Source organism: Stylophora pistillata, chromosome 3, assembly GCF_964205215.1.
Source record: "Stylophora pistillata chromosome 3, jaStyPist1.2, whole genome shotgun sequence".
In the NCBI taxonomy this organism is placed as follows: domain Eukaryota; kingdom Metazoa; phylum Cnidaria; class Anthozoa; order Scleractinia; family Pocilloporidae; genus Stylophora; species Stylophora pistillata.
The window spans coordinates 48,919,392-48,938,464 of NC_142521.1; the positions used below are offsets into that span (position 1 = coordinate 48,919,392).

General features: G+C 36.4%; 2 protein-coding genes, 1 long non-coding RNA gene and 1 pseudogene across 4 annotated transcripts in view; 1 reads left to right on the plus strand and 3 right to left on the minus strand.

Moving 5' to 3' along the window:
* Positions 1–27: 27 nt before the first annotated feature.
* Positions 28–12,146, minus strand: LOC111337484 (splicing factor 3A subunit 2). The gene is made up of 9 exons (XM_022943802.2): positions 11,954–12,146; positions 9,145–9,216; positions 6,216–6,262; positions 6,008–6,059; positions 5,082–5,139; positions 3,650–3,699; positions 2,322–2,462; positions 2,050–2,118; positions 28–1,674 (listed from the first exon to the last, which is right to left on the minus strand). Exons 1-9 carry the CDS (start codon positions 12,077–12,079, stop codon positions 1,516–1,518), a joined length of 774 nt encoding a protein of 257 aa, XP_022799537.1. The 5' UTR covers positions 12,080–12,146; the 3' UTR covers positions 28–1,515.
* A 1,292-nt stretch (positions 12,147–13,438) lies between these two features.
* LOC148736552 (uncharacterized) lies at positions 13,439–16,124 on the plus strand. Its single transcript, XR_015998356.1, has 2 exons — positions 13,439–13,757; positions 14,169–16,124. It is a non-coding gene; the product is annotated as an uncharacterized LOC148736552 (long non-coding RNA).
* LOC111337890 (uncharacterized) lies at positions 15,428–18,488 on the minus strand. Its single transcript, XM_022944275.2, has 6 exons — positions 18,348–18,488; positions 17,638–18,181; positions 17,336–17,522; positions 16,504–16,761; positions 16,236–16,407; positions 15,428–16,074 (listed from the first exon to the last, which is right to left on the minus strand). Exons 2-6 carry the CDS (start codon positions 17,680–17,682, stop codon positions 15,927–15,929), a joined length of 810 nt encoding a protein of 269 aa, XP_022800010.2. The 5' UTR covers positions 17,683–18,181; positions 18,348–18,488; the 3' UTR covers positions 15,428–15,926.
* A 172-nt stretch (positions 18,489–18,660) lies between these two features.
* LOC111337573 (uncharacterized) overlaps positions 18,661–19,073 on the minus strand; it is a 671-nt pseudogene continuing 258 nt past the window's right edge. The window contains exons 1-2 of the transcript XR_015998354.1: positions 18,916–19,073; positions 18,661–18,825 (exon numbers count right to left, since the gene is read on the minus strand). The exon at positions 18,916–19,073 is cut by the window's right edge and continues 258 nt beyond it. The product of XR_015998354.1 is annotated as an uncharacterized LOC111337573 (transcript). The remainder of the gene's footprint in view (positions 18,826–18,915) is intronic.

A 19,073-nucleotide genomic window follows, 5' to 3' on the forward strand; every position in this document is an offset into this window, starting at 1 on the left:
CCCGAGAAAACACGCCACAACCAAACGTAAGCCTACAAATATTTATTAAGACAATAATAGTAACTAACAATCACGATAATACAATAAGCTAAATTATTTACCTTAATTAATTTACAGGAATATAATCTAAAATTAGAGTACGCTAAATCTATTTAGAAGAGTATTATTAACTAAAAAAAAATAAGTTTTTACTAGTTCAGTTCGCCTTGCGTCCGTGTTCTTGACTTGTCCTCAACTCTCCCACGCTCCACCAACAAACTACGTACTAACGAACCAAATTTCCGTTTCACAAACCAACCTCCCGTTTCACAAACAAATCTCCCGTTTCACCAGTTTCCAACTTTGCGTACTTTCCTCTTCGCTCAGACAACTTCTCGTAATTTGACCTTCGTTCGGACTTTTCTTCTTAATTTATTTATCACCACTTCTTCGTCAGCTTACTGTCTGACAGCTTCTCTGTGCACTTACGTTCCCGGCTCTGATGTTGAACGAGTCTCTGTTCCTTTCAATTCCCCAACGCTCTTCGCTCAAAACTAAAAAACCTCTCCAACCGTAACCACCCAAAAGTCTTAAATATATGTGGACGCAAGGTGACAGAAAAAGAAAAGAAAACTAATATTGGATGAAGGTTAATTACAAAACGGGTTACGCAAGTAAAGAATACAGATTACCTAATAGGTACACTACAATACAACACAGTACATTGATCTCAGGAGAATTAAAGAATGAATTACATATACTTAAAAAAATTCTTTGTTAACTACCATGCTTTCATGACACCTCCATCCTTTATCTTTTCATCGTAGCTGCATACCGTTGTATATATCGTAATTGGTTTTTGTAGTTTTTTGTTTATATAAAAAATAATTAGATTAGCGTATTGAGTGGTATGTATCTTGCATATATCTAATCACAGCACTCGAGCATGTTTGCACCTATCAGAACGTCAGGGTCCCTCATTTCGATCATATCATGGAATCAGTGCTGTAAGGTATTGCAATGGAATCAACCCAACATTGACGCACACTGAGAACGATACCAACAAAGAATTGTGACCCCATCTATCTAGCGAAATATTCATTTGTTTCGTGTAGACCTCGTCACTATAATCCCTTGGGTCTACCAAAGTCGGCAGAAAATTTTTCTTCCATTTAAATGTTGAAGCTTCAATAATAACGCACACGCCGTCAGCAGAACGCCTAATACGAAGTTATCACTGGAGCGTTTGTTTTGGAATGGCTAGTTTTGCTGACTCTGCAGGGTAAAATTTGCACAAGGCATTTGCATAAAGCCTACTTGATCAATAATCTTGTTTTTTGCCTTGTGGCCATTTGGCTAAGGTCTACACCAATATTTTGTTCTATTGAAACACAAACCTCTCAAGTTGTAAATCCCATTTTATTAGCTGTAATTGATGGTGCTCAAGTCTGTTACAAAAACTTTAGTCTGTAATCTAGCTCTAAGTGTAAAAAAGTATGCACGCCTCTGAAAAGTTAACATAGACAACATAAATTATCAGCGCTGAGCAAACGGGTTGAGTGGATTGGCAGATGGAATGTTCCTCGGAGGGGGCGGAGCTAAACCTGGTGGCACACCTGGCTGACTGACACCTCTCTTCTGCTGTTGCTGTTGAATTTGAATGGGAGTCAACCGAAAATGAAACTGGAGGAAAAACTGCAAGAAAAGAGAACAGTATGTTGTATTTTAAAACCTCACTGTAAACCCTGTAACAAAAGCCCCTTCGGTGCAGAATTTCTAGGTCTAGTGTATGAAAAGTTTACTGATAGTATTTTTTCAGTTAGTTTCCTTTGCCCATCCTTAGGTCGGCCCTGCTCTGTCTTAGAGGGTCAAGAACAGTTAAAAGAACAATTAAAAGTAATGTTTACGAAGCGGACTTTGAATTAGATAGACGCCTTGCCAAAATCTAGGTCCTGCAATTTTTATATGTTTTTCTCTTCTGTGTAAAATATAGTTTCATGGTTTATTGAGTGTATCAGTATTGCAGTGCTTCACAGTTCATAGATACATGTCATTTCACGAAAATCTGACCTGTTTTGTGTCTTTATTCCATTCAGTCCAAAGTCTCCCTTCATCTTTGTCAATTTCCCGACTTGGAATCTATCACAACAAATATCATGAAATAATTGCAAATCTCTATTTGACTTATTCTCCATGCTTCTTAATATCTCCCTCATGGTTCAAGCCAAATAAGAATTCAACTAATGATTTATCAAATATGACGCGAGATTTGGTAGGTCAAGGTAGATCTCAGTTTACATGAGGTAAAGTTAAACAGAGAAAAGCTAACAACAACTAATCACCTTGAATGCTATTGTTTCATATGGCTCTGCTGCAAAGAGGAGATACTGCCATGCCTTGTCAGGAGGTTCAATTCTCTGTTCATAAGCAGACATGAAGCGGTGTCTTGGAGTGATGCTCTCTGCTATCTCTGGGTAATCCACCTGGAAAACATCAGTGATTATCAATCAATCAATCAATACTTTATTTACCCACGTAGCATCAAGGAGCTCGTAGAGCTCGTTCAAAATACATACGTGCCTCTAAGATTAAGAATCTAAAAAAGCCTAAAACATACTGTCAAGACCTAATAGATTAGAAATTGCAATAACTTAAAATTAAAATTTAAGTTTGTACAATAGAATTCAGAGTCACTTAAATACGGGTATAAAATGGTGAAGCAATAACTTAAAATTAAAAGTCACTCTAAGTCCTCAGAGTTCTTAAAAGTTTTAGGAGCAAATGACTAGGTACTTTGAGAAGAAATCTTGCAATCAGTGTACCGAAGGCCATAGCCCTTAAAGTGCACCTAAACCCCAAATTTTTTTTCGCTTAACGAAATAAGCTTATTTTTTGGAGTATTTGTGCAAAAATTTATTTATTTGCTCAAATCTTCAATTTTCTATGCCCAGTCAAAATATGGAAAATCGGTCGCCACCTTGCCCCATGACCGAGTTTAAAAAGAAATGGCTCTAGTGGGTAATGTGACGTCAAATCGAGAACATGAAAGTCTGCATTTCACACATTTTCACTTGTTTGGGAAGGTTATAGTCAATATTGTCCGAAAATATGCCAACTAAGTGTGTTGTAGAAGGATGTAGAAAAGTGCAAAATTTGCAAGAGGGTATCGCGCTTGATACATTCCTCATACAGCACACCCAGTCGGCATATTTCGGACAATATCTAAATGACAGAAATACTCCAAAAAAATAAGATTATTTCATTAAGCGAAAAAAAAATTGGGGTTTAGGTGCACTTTAAGAGGATTGTGAGGGTTTGGGAGGATTTTTGAGTTCAAACAGTTTTTCATTTTACAAGCCCTCAAATGCTTTATAATTTATTCCCTTGTCTAAAATTAAAATTGCAGTTTGTTGGCAAGGTGAATGTGCACTGCAGAGTGGTATAAACCTGTGTGAGAAAGCTCAAGGAAAAATTGAGCAGAATGAAAAAAAGAATTAAAAAAAATTGTTTTGTAAAAACCCTTTATGTACCAGTATTTAATTTCATTTTCAATTCATAAACAGCCTTGGTGATATTCTGGGTGGTTCTTTTGCAGCATCAGAAATGAAGTACACCTCTAATTGTTCACAGTGGCAATGAAAGTATGTCCACATAGATGCACATATATTACCTGAAAGAGTAAACTATGCTGTCCTGTGTCAGGATCCCTCTGCTTTGTAACTTAATACAGGACAGGAAAAGAACAATTATAGCAAGGTGTCAGCAAAAGATAAAACGATTCTGGACTTGTTTAATTTGCGTTTTTCTTTCGTTTGATATATTTCTACAGCCCTTAACCAGAACAAAAAAGAAACACTTGACCACCTAGTTTGAACTACATGCAGCCAAAAAAAATAGTAAAAATACTACTCCACCTATATGTACATGTATATATAGTTTGAATTATATGAATGCAGACAAATTTATTTAAAGCTCAACCCAAACATACATATACCTATATATACATGTACATATACATACAAACACGTACAAACATATACCTAAGTACATATGTATATGTACATACATATACATATATATTTATTCATTGCGTTTCCTGAAAAGGGCTTTTCAGCAGCAATATTTAAATAACAAATAGACTAACTTGAATAGAAATTAAATGAAAATCTTACATGAATTAGAAATAATTTAAAAATCTCAATGATCTTAATGAAATAAAAGATAAAATTAAATATTAACTATTAAATACAACATTTCATGATAAATAATTATTGTTTAAAAGCAGTTGGCATACATTCTTTTAAAAGTCCTCAGTGAAGGGGTTAACTTTAGGTCCAAGGGGAGTGAGTTCCAAACTTTTGCTTCCCAAAAGGCAAATGACCTTTGATCAGTAGAAAGTGGACAGTGTAGCAAGTTGAGATCATTATTATCAAAAGATCTAAGTTGTCTATTATGAACTTGTGACCTACATAAAAATTTGTCTTTCAAACAGATGGGCACCCAATGATGTAAGCATTTATGCACCATGACGGCTGTTTAATCCCAATTTATCTTCTATGCTAAGCCACCTACGTGATATAAGGCCCAAAGAGTTGCAGCTTCTTTATATTTGATTTGGATGTATTTCCCCAAACAGTCGAACAATAAAAGAATAAAGGCTGATAGTTTCTAAAGAAAGTGTTTGGGGCTGCGTCGGTGGGGGTAACGAAATAATTTGAATATATCAACAAAGTTGAAATGGCAAATTGGCCACCGTTATGATTATAAAAGCTGACGTTTCGAGTGTTAGCCCTTCGTCATTCCCTCAGACGAAGGGCTAACGCTCAAAATGTCAGCTGTTATAATCGTAACGGTGGCCAATTTACCATTTCAACTTTGTTGATATAATTATTCGAACAATAAAAGAGTTTACTAAATACAAAGGCATTAATCGTTAAAAGTAGAGTTTTCCAATCTAATAAGTGTTTTATCCTATTAATTTGAACAAGTTTGTGAACACAGCTTGAAACTAGCTTTGATATATGTTCATTGTAATTGAGAGTTTGGTCAATATAGACACCCAGGTCTCTGGCTACAGAAACAGGTTCAAACTATTCTATTACCTTTGTAACCAGGACGACCAATTTTGACAAACTTTTTAACAGATACCCTTGGTTTTTCCTGTAAAAAAATTGGATAAAAGATGATTAAAAAACCATAAAAAAAAAATGCCTTTGCCTTTTTTCTTAAAACAACAATTTTTCTTTGTACCCAAGCATTTGCTTCCCTAGTTTTAATTGACAATTGTTTAAAAAAGACATGATGGCTACATAAGGGCCTACAACTACACAGATAGAGAAGGAAATCATGCTTGTGAACACATTATTGCACAAGTTTAGTCTAAAATATGAAGTTTAGGATGAATAACAGTTCACATGCAGCAGTTTACATGTTTGCATATTATAATTGAAAGGTAAAAAACAACATGGAGGAGAAAACAACATGGAGGAGAATGATTAAGGACAAAAGATGAATAGCTGGGTGGCGATCATAGATGACTGTTAGAACTTTAGCAACAAACTGAAGTGGATGGAAAGAGAATGTCAAAGCCTTATGTGCCTTATGGCACAAAGAGATATAGAGACGGAGAAAAACATGAGGATGAAAAAAATTATCACAATTTGTACAGATTAATCTACAAAGGAGCCAATAAATGAAGAACTAAAACCAGTGTTACAGCCAGAAAATTCTGTTTGAAGGCCAAGGTGGCACCTACAACTCATTTTAAGGGAAGAGACAGTTGGGAAGTTAAAATGAAAATTACAGTTTATTTAAAGGTGACATGGAGCATTCTTTTATTACACAAGAAAGTAAATTTCTGGCAATAAATCAAACTAATACAATCAGAATACATGCAATAGAAATAGTAACTTTTTCATTGCTGCATCAAGCATCACACGGAAATGAATAAACATGGCTATAAAGGTCTTCAAATGCAGTTGTTGTTTAATAACTTTGTTAAATTAAAATGTACTTAATTAGTACTCACAGGTGCTGGTTGAGCTGGTGCCTCTTTTGCTTCTTTTGCAGCTCGACGAGCCCTAGGGAATTAAGTCATCAATGTTATTCTAAGAATAATTAATTTAGGTGTATTGCTACATGTATATCAGCAATTATTCAAGCAGTCAAGCATACAGCCATTCTTCCTACATTCTGAATGTACCTACACTAGTTAATTAGTTTACATGAATCCTTACAAGTTTGATTGATGTTTTTTTCCTTGGGTGTGGGCAAGATAGCTTCCCTGTCAAAACATAACAAGTAAAAAATCAATATGTGTAGTGATCATGAATATATAACTTTTCCATCCAGTTCACTTCACTATTTGTCAGTTTAAGGTGGTACCGGAGACTAATTTGGTGAATTTTTGCAAACTTTTAATCATTTTCAAATTCCAAAATTCCAAATTTGTTTTAAAAGAAATTGAAAAACAACCAAAATATTTAAAATCAAAGGCTCTGTGAGCCAACTCGTGAATTGGATAAGCCAATGTAATTTGTGTGGTCAATAGAAATGGGTGTATGATTTCCATACTAGGGTATGAATCGTTAGACTGGTAAATTAGCATTATGAGGAACACAATGTGAAACTAAATTAGGCCTCAAAGACAGAAAATATGGCCTGATTAGGATTTCATGAAAGACAATCACTGTTCTAGATTTTACTGTAAAGGTTTGTGGAATGAAAGTTCAAAAGGGTGCTGTTTTGTTTATCATAAAACTATTGATCCAATATTGAGCTGAGTATTTACTTGCGATGCAAGCATAGGGATAGGCATGTAAGAGCTTATGTGCTGGATGGAACGCACGGACATAAGGATAAGCATATATGCATATGATTATCAAGACGTTGCCTTCTTTTTATGCTTATACTGTCTAGTTAAGACTTGGTTGGCATAAGCATAAGGATTAACATAAGTGAAAGACTTTCAGGCAATCAGCAAGCACTATACTGCTTATACCAACCATGTCCCTAGTTAACATAACATCGCCTGAGCGCTTGTGCTCATGTTTATGTTGTAGCTGTGCCCATGCACCTGAGCATTAGCTTGTTATGTTTATGCCTATGCTTGTGTTGCAACTGAGTACTGCGCTTGAAGCCTGTCTCGCAGTTCTGAGATAGTTATTAGCATGAGGATGAAAACAAGTACAAGGATGTTCACACCACTCTAAAGTTTATGTTTTTCGGAATTCTTATTGTAAATCAGTGGATACTCAAAACAAGGATTTTTCCCTTATTTTGAGAGTCAATTCCTTGAAATGCAAAGACTAGCAAAAACTAACGATAAAAACCGACATTTCAGTGTCATCACGACGCCATTGTCAAGGAGAAATAAAAAATAAAATTTGTGGCAAGGTGTAACACTAAATTGGCATAAATATGTTACAAGCTAATTAAACAAATACTTTTGCGCGAATTGAATCGCTTTGCACGTTCAGAGTGGGTTTTAAGTCTCTGATGAAAAGCATTTAAAACCCACTCTGAACATGCAAAGCGATTCAATTCGCTCAAAAGTATTTGTTTAATTAGCTTGTAACATATTTATGCTAATTTAGTGTTACACCTTGCCACAAACTTTATTTTTTATTTCTCCTTGACAATGGTGTCATGATGACACCGAAACGTCGGTTTTTATCGTTAGTTTTTGCTAGTCTTTGCATTTCTAAATCTTTATTGATAAGAATTCCTTGAAATGTAAGGATTAAGATTTCTGCTTTTAAGAATTTTATACTCTCCAATAAAAGTTCCTCAGTTTAAGAATACCACCATTAAAAATAAGATTTACATTCCTTGTTTTAAGAAATGACTTTGAATTCTCATTTTAAGGGTATTTCCTCTATTGAATAAATATCTCAAATCCTTGCTTTTTGCAAGTATTCATTCTATGCAAAAAGGTTCTTCTTCCAACTAGATTTATGATAAATGCTTGCCAAAATTTCAGAAATATCTGTGGAATTGTGCTGGTCAAATTCCCAAGGAAATATAATTATAAATATAATTTGAAAAACTTTTTTACATTAATTTTTCTTTCAACACACTCAATATCTATGATTCATGAAACAAGACCACAGTTTTGAGTGTTCCTAGTTTACCCTAAATATAAAGCATTAAGAATATCCTTGTTGCATGTAATTCACGAAATTCTTAATTTCAAATGACATTCAAAGTGGTTGTCAAAATAAATCATAAATTTATAACTTCCAGAAGAATAAGCATAGAATGTAAACTGCTACCATTTGTAATTTTTTTATCTACAATCATGTGATTAGTATACAAAAAATTACTGAACCAGAGTAAAGAATCTCAAACTAAATATAAACCACTAGTTGACAGAATTATAGTCATACACCAGCTAGGATATTCATCCTTGTAAAGGGATTGTTGTTTTCACTGTCAACTTATCATTGTTTTAATCTTCAATATGATTCAAAAGAAAAGTTGCTGTATCAATTTCTTGAAGAACATGTCCTAGGTGTAAAGCCTCTACGATGAACATTTAGGTACAGGCAAATCTGTAACATGATTTTTGACAAAGAGAAAGAGTAATCTCCAGTATGATTCAAGGGAAAGGCTACTATACCTATTCCTTGATGACTTTGTGTTTGTCATGAAGCCGCTATATACTGTTTATTTTAGTATTGGTAAATCTGCATGAAGATTTTTATTGAATAGTTAAAATTTCAGCATATTAAGTTAACATATAGCTGTGCCATTTCTTGAAGAATTGGTATTAGGTATAAAGCCATGTCACTTTGCTGTACATTTGATCTACATCAAATGAAGTGAGGTGTAACTTAAGTCTTGGTTCAAAATAAAACTTGCTGCTGTGCAGGTATCTTAAGTTCAAAATAATGTACAACATTTCAAAGAAAGCACAATTTGGGTTTATTATGTCAGATTAAAAGTTGTTGTTGAGTTTGTAGTATGGCCTGGCTAACCTGTGTTACATGCACAAAATATTGATAGAAAGAACCACTTCCTGGAGTTAAGATCCTTGTCTCAAGGAAATAGGGATGATGTATTATTTAACAATCTTTAAGGAGTGAGTGCTCTCTTTTGAGATCTTTACTTACCCATTTTGAAAAAAAAATAGGTCTTAACTATGAGAAACTTCAGTCACCTTACCTCATTATTGTGAAGAGTAAGGCATAATTTGCATTCATAAGAACCGAGATGATTTTTCATAAAATAGGGATCCTGCAAATAAAAACAAGGATAAGAGTTCAACTTCACCTCTTTACAGGAAAATGATCTTGAAAATACCAGTAACTGTATTAATTACACTTTGTTGCCTTGCAATAGTAATAAACTTTCATAGTCACGTGCAATTTAAGTTGAAAGTACGGTAATCATGAAAGTGTATATATACCAGTAATGAAGCCAAAAACAGTGAAGAGTTCTGAATGAATGAACTCTTAATTTCATGCGCATCATTTTGCCCGCAAAATAGCAAAAGCTAGACGAGGCAGTCGGAGAGGTAAGGTTACACAGCGCTCTAAGCTCAATTTTTCAAACAACCTTCAATTGTAAAATGGTCACCTTAAAAAAATTTACTAAAAGGACGTAAAGTCAGCAGTGACAATAACTCTCAAAAAAGAAACAACAACTTTGAGTTTAAATTTATAAGACATGTTTCAACATTCTCATGTCATCTTCAGTTGCAAATGAGCTTTTAACAGTTGTACATTTGAATTTATATTAAGGTACGTTACAAATTACGTGTCAGGGCTCACGTTACAATTTTTAAATACGCAAAAAATGTAAATAGCCCGCCCTTGACTAGATCAAATAATAATAATAATAACGTTAAAATAAAAGACCAAGGAACAACATAATTAAAAGGAAAGAGACAATTCCAGATGCTTCAACTGCTGATTAAGAATGGGTATTTCCCACTTAATATGCAATGCCTCTTTGATCTTAATTTGGATGTCAAGAAACTTATTTTCTTGCTTCGGAAAAATTGTTTTCCATCTTGGGTCATAGACAAGATCATTTACAGCTATCTAGCTAAGAAAAATAATCCTTCTCCTACTGGGCAGAATGCCTCCTCTAACTCTGGTAAACCTTCTTCGCACTATTATAAACTTCCGTATGTTGGTCGGTTAAGACAACTATTCAAACGTTATTGTAGAGCTGATTTAGATGTTAAGTTAGTCTTCAGTATGTTTAAACTCAGAAACATGTTCAGCATGAAAGATTCAGTACCGCTAGGTCTGCGTTCGCATTTCATTTATAAATTTTTGGGTGCCGGCTGTAATGTCAGTTATATTGGTGAGACCACTCGCCAGATTTGTACACCAGTTCGTGAGCACCTCTTGTCGGACAAAACTTCGCATAAAAATAATATTTTTATTTACAAGCACCTGCAATCATTAAGGGCCTGTCTTGACTCGTGTGATACTGAATGTTTCACAATCTTAGATTCTGCCGCTTCAAAATACAAAATTAAGATCAAAGAGGCACTGCATATTAAGTGGGAAAAACCCATTGTTAATCAGCAATTGAAGCATCTAGAATTGTCTCTTTCCTTTTAATTATGTTGTTCCTTGGTCTTTTCTTTTATCATTATCATTATTATTAGTATTATTATTTTTTGATCTAGTCAAGCATGCACTATTTACATTTTTTACGTATTTAATATTTAAATTGTAATGAAAGCCCTGACACGTAATTTGTAATGTACCTTAATATAAATTCAAATGTAAAACCATTAAAAGCTCATTTGCAACTGAAGATGACATGAGAACGTCGAAACATGTCCTGTAAATTTAAACTCAAAGTTCTCGTTTCTTTATTGAAAAAAAATTTAGTCGCACTCCCTCCCCCCCCCCCAAAAAAAAACAGAAGGGGAGGAGACTTCATGATACATTACACAATGGGCTAATGCGCTGAACAGCATGTCTTATCACTTAGGTTGAAGTTGAAGGTCATTTATTTGTTTAAGCAGGTTGATTAATTTGGCAGCTGTAATAGCTGATGTGGACCTGCTGTCCTAACCCACCCATCCCACCCCAGGGGACGACATCCATCACACAGTAATCTCGTGTGTGGGAAATTAACGTCTCCTGCCCCAACCCTGCAGGAGACGGGACCTCCATTTATTTGTCCCTATGCGAGAAGACTAGAATATCTAACCATTTCCTGATGTTATAGAAAGGTAGCAAATTCTTCTCAATTATTTTAAGACCTTGAGTGTTGGTCTGGTCGGGGCTCGAACCCTCGACCTCCCGCACTACAGTCCAGCGCTCTATCCATTGAGCTAAAAAGGAAGAGACTGCCTAGTAGCAAAAACGATTTATTTCAACATTACAAAGCTGCTGAGACCGTGCAACATTGCCAATTGCCCCTACAAATCGATCGAATTTGCCATTTTTTTACGCATTCGAGAGGCGAAAAGAGAAACGCAGGTGATGCCACAGCTTGTACTATTGATTAAATTCGTCCTATTGTTGATAATTTTTCAAGCAAGTTTCTCTTTTAATCGGTTGGTCGCCGATTGGTGACTTTCACCAGAATTTTAGTCGCCAAATACTTTTTTCACTCGCCATGGCGACCAAAATGGTCGCAGCTTAGAGCGCTGTTACAGCAGTCATAACAGATAATATAATAACTGTAAAGTAAGTAACTAACTAACTTATTAACTAATAATAATTATAAAGTAACTAAATAAATCTGGATAAATAAGAATTACTGAAAAACAAGCTTAGGTTACAGAATATATAGTCTTACAGAATAATACTACAATCAAATTTACTCCTAACAGAACCTATCGATTATTAGCACATGAATTCAAGGATATAGAATTTGTCATACATTTAAGTATGCAAGCCCTATCGTGGCACAGCTGTGTAACATGAAGAGGGCCATGCATGTGAGTTCGCACAAACTCATGCGTGGTCAACAAGCGACGTAAACTATGAAATAGGTTTACCTTGTTAAGATCGATTGTCTCTAAAGCAAGCTGCCTCAGACGTTCTCGACGGTCTCTGTTCGATTCTGACCACGACGCTACACCACCCGAACCTGTTTTCCCTCCAGCACGGTTTTGAAAATCCATGTTGGACAAAGACAAGCGGAGTTTGGAAGAAGAAATATGGCAGCAGTGAGTGTGAGAGAGACTGGAACGAGGAGGGTTACCTGGGCCTCTGGGTAGCGCCTCGCTTTCGCGTGGCCAATCTGAACGTTTTCAGGCTCAAATCACGAAAAATTAAAAACTTTCTTACAAAAACAAACCGAAAAAAAAAAATTCAAAGTGAACTCGGATAATACTTAATGAAAGACTGGGAATTGACTTTTTGTATAGCTCAGGGGGTTTACCTCCTGGAAAAAATTTTTATAATTCTTTATTCTATTATCTTTTTACGAGCAATTGCCCGCTAAAGTTGTAAAACGACATCTTGTTCAATGATGAAAAGTGTTCGTGTTACAAAAATTGTAGAGGGGTTCTACCTAGTACTATAATAAAAATGGGAATGATAATTTTGCTTCAATAAACATGGTCCACAGGCTGAGATATGTCCATTGTCTGTATATTGTCATCATGTAAACGAGTACGTGCAAATGCAGCGCAACGGATTGGCCTTTAGTCCAGAGAATAAAAGGCTGTGAATGCAATTCCTGCCGTACATGACATGTGCTTTTTCTGTTTTGTTTTTATTTTCTTTTTCCTTATGAAAGATATATTTATTTATAAAAAAAATAAAGGGAAAGGCAGTATTTGCCTTTCCGATGGATGCCTTCAAAAATTATTTGGAGGAAATTAATCATTAGGGAATACGTCAAGCACGTCGATCGATTTCGAACTCAAAATATGGTAGCCTTTGTCGAGCTTAAAGTTATTACCAGTGTCAGATAGAATTTGCAATCGAATTGAAGAGGAAGAACGTTGATGTCTTCAGACAGGACAATCGTATCTTAAATGCGACTTGTATGTGTCCTGGTTCAGGTCAATCACAAACGGGTGCTACTTCCATTGAACAGCACTGAAATTGAGAACTTTAAGCAAGAAACGATCTACGAATAAGGAATATTACATCAGAAATAAATCACTTCGGGGATAAGCCTTTTTTGACTTGGACGCATGCGACTGTCAACTCCCTTAACTTTTCATCCTTATGTTGATTTCTATTCAAAACGTGAGCGGTACTCCCCAAGGCATGGCGATAACTTAACTCAGAAAAAAGGGATTCAAGCCCCGGCCAGACCAATACTCAGGGTTATAGATTTGGGTAGCTCATTTCTTACGGGATTATCTTTATGAGATTTGAGCTGAATTTCAATAGTAAGTAATTGTAATGATCCCAAGAGCAATAAAGTATCAGATTTTACTCAACTAGTTTTACAGCCAACGTATCATGGCCGCCGCTATCAAAAGCACATGGTTTTTTCCATCCCAGCATACTTAGCGGCCTAATAGAGCGTTTGCACATGACGTCACAAATTTCGCGGGAAAGTTGAGTCGCCATGTTGGTGTTCCACATTTTTCAACATGGCGGGATATCCTCTCTCAGATTATGCGAACACGCTCGATCCCCACGTGAAAAAACGTTATTTAGAGAAGATTTCTTGTCTTGGAATCGATCCTCTCTTGTTATCAGACAAAAAATTCGATCGAGTTATTACAGTAAAGACTATTTTAAGGCGTATAGAAGTCTACAGAATATGGTTGTAAACATGAAAGTGTTGCTATTGAAACTTATGAAAAGATCATGAAGGAAAAGCACATCAACTTTCAGGTAACGAAATGTGGCACGTTTATCAATAAATAATATCCATGGTTACATGCCACACCTGACGTTTTGTGTAGGTGTGATTGCTGTGGGAATGGATGTGGGGAGGTCAAAAGCCCCTATTGTTTAAAGGATATAGACTTGGAGCTGTATATTAACAAATACAACTCATGCCTACTTTTACCAAATCCAACAGTAAATATTCACTGCTGAAAAGCTTTAATGAGACTTTGTTGTTTGTGGTTTTCGTGAGCAAATTGATCTCTTCTGTGAAATAATTTTGCCTGATGTCAGACACTGGCACTCTGTTGTTTCCAAACTTAATCACTTCTGGAGATACTGTATGCTACCAGAAATTGTGGGTGAAGTTTGTCTCATTCATCCCCTTATCCCAATTGTTTTTGCTTGTTTTTGCAGACTGGCAGCTAGAGGGCCTCTAGTAACATGCACAAACCAAGCATGTCCCATCTCTACTTTTCATTTATCTTGTTTGAAAATTACAAAAGTACCTAACAAGTGGTTTTGTCCCCTGTGTCTAAAAACACCAGCAGCCAAAAATGAAAAATCAAAATGCAAACAGACGAGAGATATTTTGGATGAAGCTCTCAAATTAGATTTATCTGCACATGCAAACAGAAGCCACGGTTCAGATAAACTGCTGAAATGCCACAACCCATTTTGTCAAGGTAGAAAGTTTTTTCATTTGCCCTGCTTATACTTCAAGCAGGTGCTGAACAATGCAATGACAACTTGGGAATGTATGGTGTGTAAATCAGGGAGAAAAAACTGAACAAAGGTTGTTAGTAACACTTTTAATGCATCTGATTTGATAACTGGTGTTTCAAAATACTCTTCAGAAAAGTCAGCATCACTTGCAAAGCTGGATGATGGGCATTATCAATTGATTTCATCACCCAATGGTTGGCTTGACTGTGATATTATCCATGAAGTACATGTTTGTCTAAGGAACATTAATCCAGATGTGGAGTGCTTTCAGAGACCAACTTTAGGCACTGTTAGAAACTTCAATCAGGTTATTGGGGAATTTATTCAGATTCTGCATACTGGTAATGCCCACTGGGTATGTGTAAGCTCAGTTGGGTGTGAAGATGGCACTGTCAACCTGTATGACAGTTTGTATCATAACATTATTCTAAATGAAGTACAAGAGCAGGTACTCAATCTTGTTGGACTTTCAAATTTTACTAGCATTCAAGTTGTCCCTGTGCAACAACAGACAAATAGCAGTGACTGTGGAGTATTTGCTGCCACCTTTGCTACATGCCTTGCCTATGGTATACACCCTGAAACAATGCAATTTGAAGTCCCTAAAATGAGAAACCATTTATATCAGTCTTTAAAATCTGGTGTACTGAAAGTGTTTCCTAAATTTTAGACTGCTTAAGGTACATCTACAGTTAAAAAATTTTTGGAGAGAAAGAATACCCACTATTATAGTGAAAATAAAATAGTTGCCCGATGCAATGGACCTGCATACTTGAATGCTCAAGATGGAGGGTAGGGACCCAGTCTACATTGAATCGATCCCAATCTTTCGCAGCTTCTTCTGAAACGAAGTGCCGGCTGCAGACCCTATCGCGTTCTTAAATATCATCAGTTAAGTCATCTCTACTTATTGCACAGATCCACATTCTTCTTCACTCAGAAGTAAGTCCTTTGGTGTACTCTCCTTGACTTTACTGAACACGTGGGACACGAAAAAACATTACTTTTTCGACGTGAGACCACTTCTTCCCTGTTTTGTTCCCACAGCTAATGACGAGGCAAAGAACTGTGATAACGAAAATATAAATATTACACGATTGTCTTCTCAAAACCGTAAAATGTGCTCCAAATGTTTCCTGTCACAATACTCAGAGCTGATTATCATGGAACACCAAGATGGCAGATGAAGTCGGTTACCATGACGATAAAGAAATTTGGTCACGTGAGTGAAAACGCTCTATACATTACAGTAATCTCATCATCAAAAATATTTGGTGTATTATGAAGTTCTTTTTATGCGCAGGTGAACATATGAAAGTCGCACATGGTATTTTCCAATTGTGGGAGATAGATTTAACACATGGGATCATCTAAGCAGTTGTAATTGTTAGTAATTTTTGAAGTTAATCCACATGAAATGTTTCCTTGCAAATGCTATCTTCACTTACTCTATAAGCATTGAACTAAGATCTTTTTTATTGTATGTTCCCCCTTCTTGTAATTGGGGAAAGCAATGTTTACACGCCCAGTACCATCCTGTAGTTTAGCACATTCCCAATCACTGTTCTCATTGAAATGTAAGATGGAAATCTGCAACCTGAAAATTAATTATGCAGGATCTTGAGATTAAATGTGAGAACATGTTGATGCAATTTGTTTTTAAATGAGGGCAGCTTTGATCGTTCTCTGCATCTGCCTCTGCAGAGTCCCTTTTTCACTTGCCCAAGTCATACATTTCACGTTGTTTTCAACAATTACCTGCTGGTCATTCCATGGTAGGAGAAAGCCCAGCATTTTGTAGCAAAGTGGTTTTGTACTGAATGAAAGGCCTCGATTGATGAGGTGGCATGTGCTCCAGACATCTGCTTGATATCCTTTAACAGTGTGCCCTTTGTAAGTACCTCTGTTAGTTTCTCATAAGGTTGTGAACCTGAACAACATTCACAAATAAATGGTAAATAATAACTGTATCATCATTTAAACATAATTTCTTGTAAATAACATTCAGAATTAAACATGACCATACCTGGTTTGAGCCACTTCTTTTTTCTTTCTCTGCCATGCAGTCTGTCATGAAGACACTGGGGAAACAAATGACTTTCATGCCTCGAATGCTTGTTCATGATGTGATTGGTGATTGAGATCCACTTTGCCTCCTTTAAATCTTCTTCATCATCATCAGTTGATGCAGCGTACCAGAACATGTGGTTGACCACACTCTTCCATTTTTTTTCCACAGCACAGTCTTTCTTTTTGGCGAAACTGTCAATCTTTTCACCAATACCTTAAACAATGACGTCTGATTAACAGGAAGTACCAATGTAGTCTTGTGGTAACAGGTTACTAAAACATAATAAACAATTATTGGCCGGGTGAGGTCGTTGTGATATCCAGGATAATCAAGTTCTTCCTAAGGTTATCAGCCCCAGCCTTTGGACTCCAGCTGATAACCCTGACCTTGACCTTGATTATTCTGGATATCACTAAAACTGCATCCACTAATTATTAATTATTAAATTCTCAACCTCAGATAATACAATTCTAGCTTTCCAATTGGTCTACTAGATCTCGATTACCAGCCATTATACTTGCATTTGACCTCATATAGAAATGGATGCGGCAACTGTTCCATCAATTTCTGGCCATTTCTTTAACCGAAATAAAATTCAGCAAAATCGAAGGTTGACATTTGAATGAAACAATTATTTCATTTGTACGTGTTGGATTTGAGATTTGTTATAGCCAACTCGCCCTATGGGCCTTCTTGGCTATTTACCATCTCATATCCAATGGGTGCTCATGGAATAATTTTTTATTATTACGGTTTCAAAGCTATGGCATTAATTATACCAACTAACCTTTGCCAATATGCCAGCCATCCAATCTGTGCTTAACAGCAGGCCATTTCTCCCTCGTGTGCTTTCTAAACTGGACATGTCTGTCTGTTATCAAGGTGTCAAAAGACAGTCCTTCAGCAGTTAAAAATTGAAGGGATCTTTCCAGGCCTTCTTTTTCTATTGCATTGGAGTTCTTTACTTCATTACTCTGTAGAGTAATATAAATTAAACAGCAGAGTAAAGATAAGTCAGATACTGAAGTAAACTATTAATGCCCAGTCATATATTACTCTAACTTTGAATGTAGGAATATAAATACCAACCTGGACTAGCTGAGAATCTAGAATTTTGTTTTGCTCTAAATCCATGAGAGAATAGCTGCCTTACTTGGTGGAATGCCCTAGGCTGTCACAGCGACCATCCCCTCCCAAGATCAGCTCCTTCCCCTCAGCTCTGATGCTATCCAGTAATGAGGACTGTTGTTGTCGGTATGTTCTCTCCACTGCTGCATGTAAATGTTCTTTTAGATGCTACATGAATGTGGAGTACCCAATGGTCACTACATTCAAGTGGCCCATCATTTTAAGCACCTTTGCTGGACTTCCCCCACCAAACAGAATTCCTGATGACATCATAATGTTGCCAAGAGGGGTGTCCCCAATGGATGGCTGAGAATCCCAACTTCTGGTGAATGAGTAACAGAGACATTTTTGCATCACTGTTATTCTGGTACCAATCCTAGAGTTGACCAGCTTGTCACACTCTGACCGACACACAGGGCAAAACTCAAATAAACTCAACAGCGACGATTCTGCTACCAGAAACAACTTCTGTTCGTGGGCAGGTGTACTGTTGCCAGGAGGTTGTCTGTAAAAATAAGATTTCGTGCAAGTGTTTATTCCGGTGAGATCTGTTTACCAGGTAAATGCAAGGATTGTACTCATTGGAAAGAGTCTGGTTCATTAATCAGGTTTTATCGTTGTAATGAATGCATAACAAAGTAAATGATCAATTGTTTTTACATGTCACTCACTCGTACAAACAATCGTCGAAATCAGCAAAATCTTCATCCTCATCTCTCACATTTTCAGGGTCGGGAACATATAAGGGGTCGTCGTCTACATCCATCTCCTCTTCCCAATCTGAAGGCTCATCGTCACTTGCACGAGATGTTGATGTAACAAACGTCTCTTGTAAAAGAGTGCATTGGGTGCCTTGACTCTTAGTGGGTACAGTACATTGAATACCTGAACAAATCATAACCAAACCGTTTGTAAACGGTTATTTCTGAGAACCATATTTGTTTTGATTTCGGAACACAATTCTAGAAACTTGCCTTTCGCAGTACTCTTAGTTCAAAATTGCACAGAAAATTTTTTTCTGTTGGACATTGTCTGCGTGGCTGCCCCCTGTACGCAAGCTAAAGATTCAGCTCCACTTGCTGTTTCATGCCCTTTGACAACGTATTCACAGGATACCGTAGAGTTGTCTTTTTCATGTTGAGCGACGATCTTTGAAAAAAAAAACAAAGTAAGTAGACATTACTTATTCGTGGACTACAAATACTTTAATGCCAGTTGTAAACAATCTGCAAGACGTACCCAGGCAGCTTCTCTTTTTCTATAGGCTCCCCTGGGCTGCTTCTGAAATTGCTGAGCACGAGACCCATACGCCGGCGAAGAGGACCCTTCTGTGCGGTCTCTGCTAGTGTCCCGTCTTTGCTTCTTTTGTGGAGGACAGTTGTTAAATATGGTCGGAA

Bases quoted from the DNA above. Each gene is read 5' to 3' on its own strand.
- LOC111337484 (XM_022943802.2), bottom strand. From the start codon at position 12,079: ATGGATTTTCAAAACCGTGCTGGAGGGAAAACAGGTTCGGGTGGTGTA. The intron at 5,140-6,007 runs GTGAGTACTAAT...ATTTTTTTACAG, and splicing joins CACCAGCTCAACCAGCACCT to GAAAAACCAAGGGTATCTGT. The intron at 2,463-3,649 runs GTAATATATGTG...GATGTTTTCCAG, and splicing joins AGCATAGTTTACTCTTTCAG to GTGGATTACCCAGAGATAGC.
- LOC111337890 (XM_022944275.2), bottom strand. From the start codon at position 17,682: ATGGATTTAGAGCAAAACAAAATTCTAGATTCTCAGCTAGTCCAG. The intron at 16,762-17,335 runs GTTAGTTGGTAT...TCATTGTTTAAG, and splicing joins TGGCTGGCATATTGGCAAAG to GTATTGGTGAAAAGATTGAC. The intron at 16,075-16,235 runs GTAATTGTTGAA...ATTAATTTTCAG, and splicing joins TACCATGGAATGACCAGCAG to GTTGCAGATTTCCATCTTAC.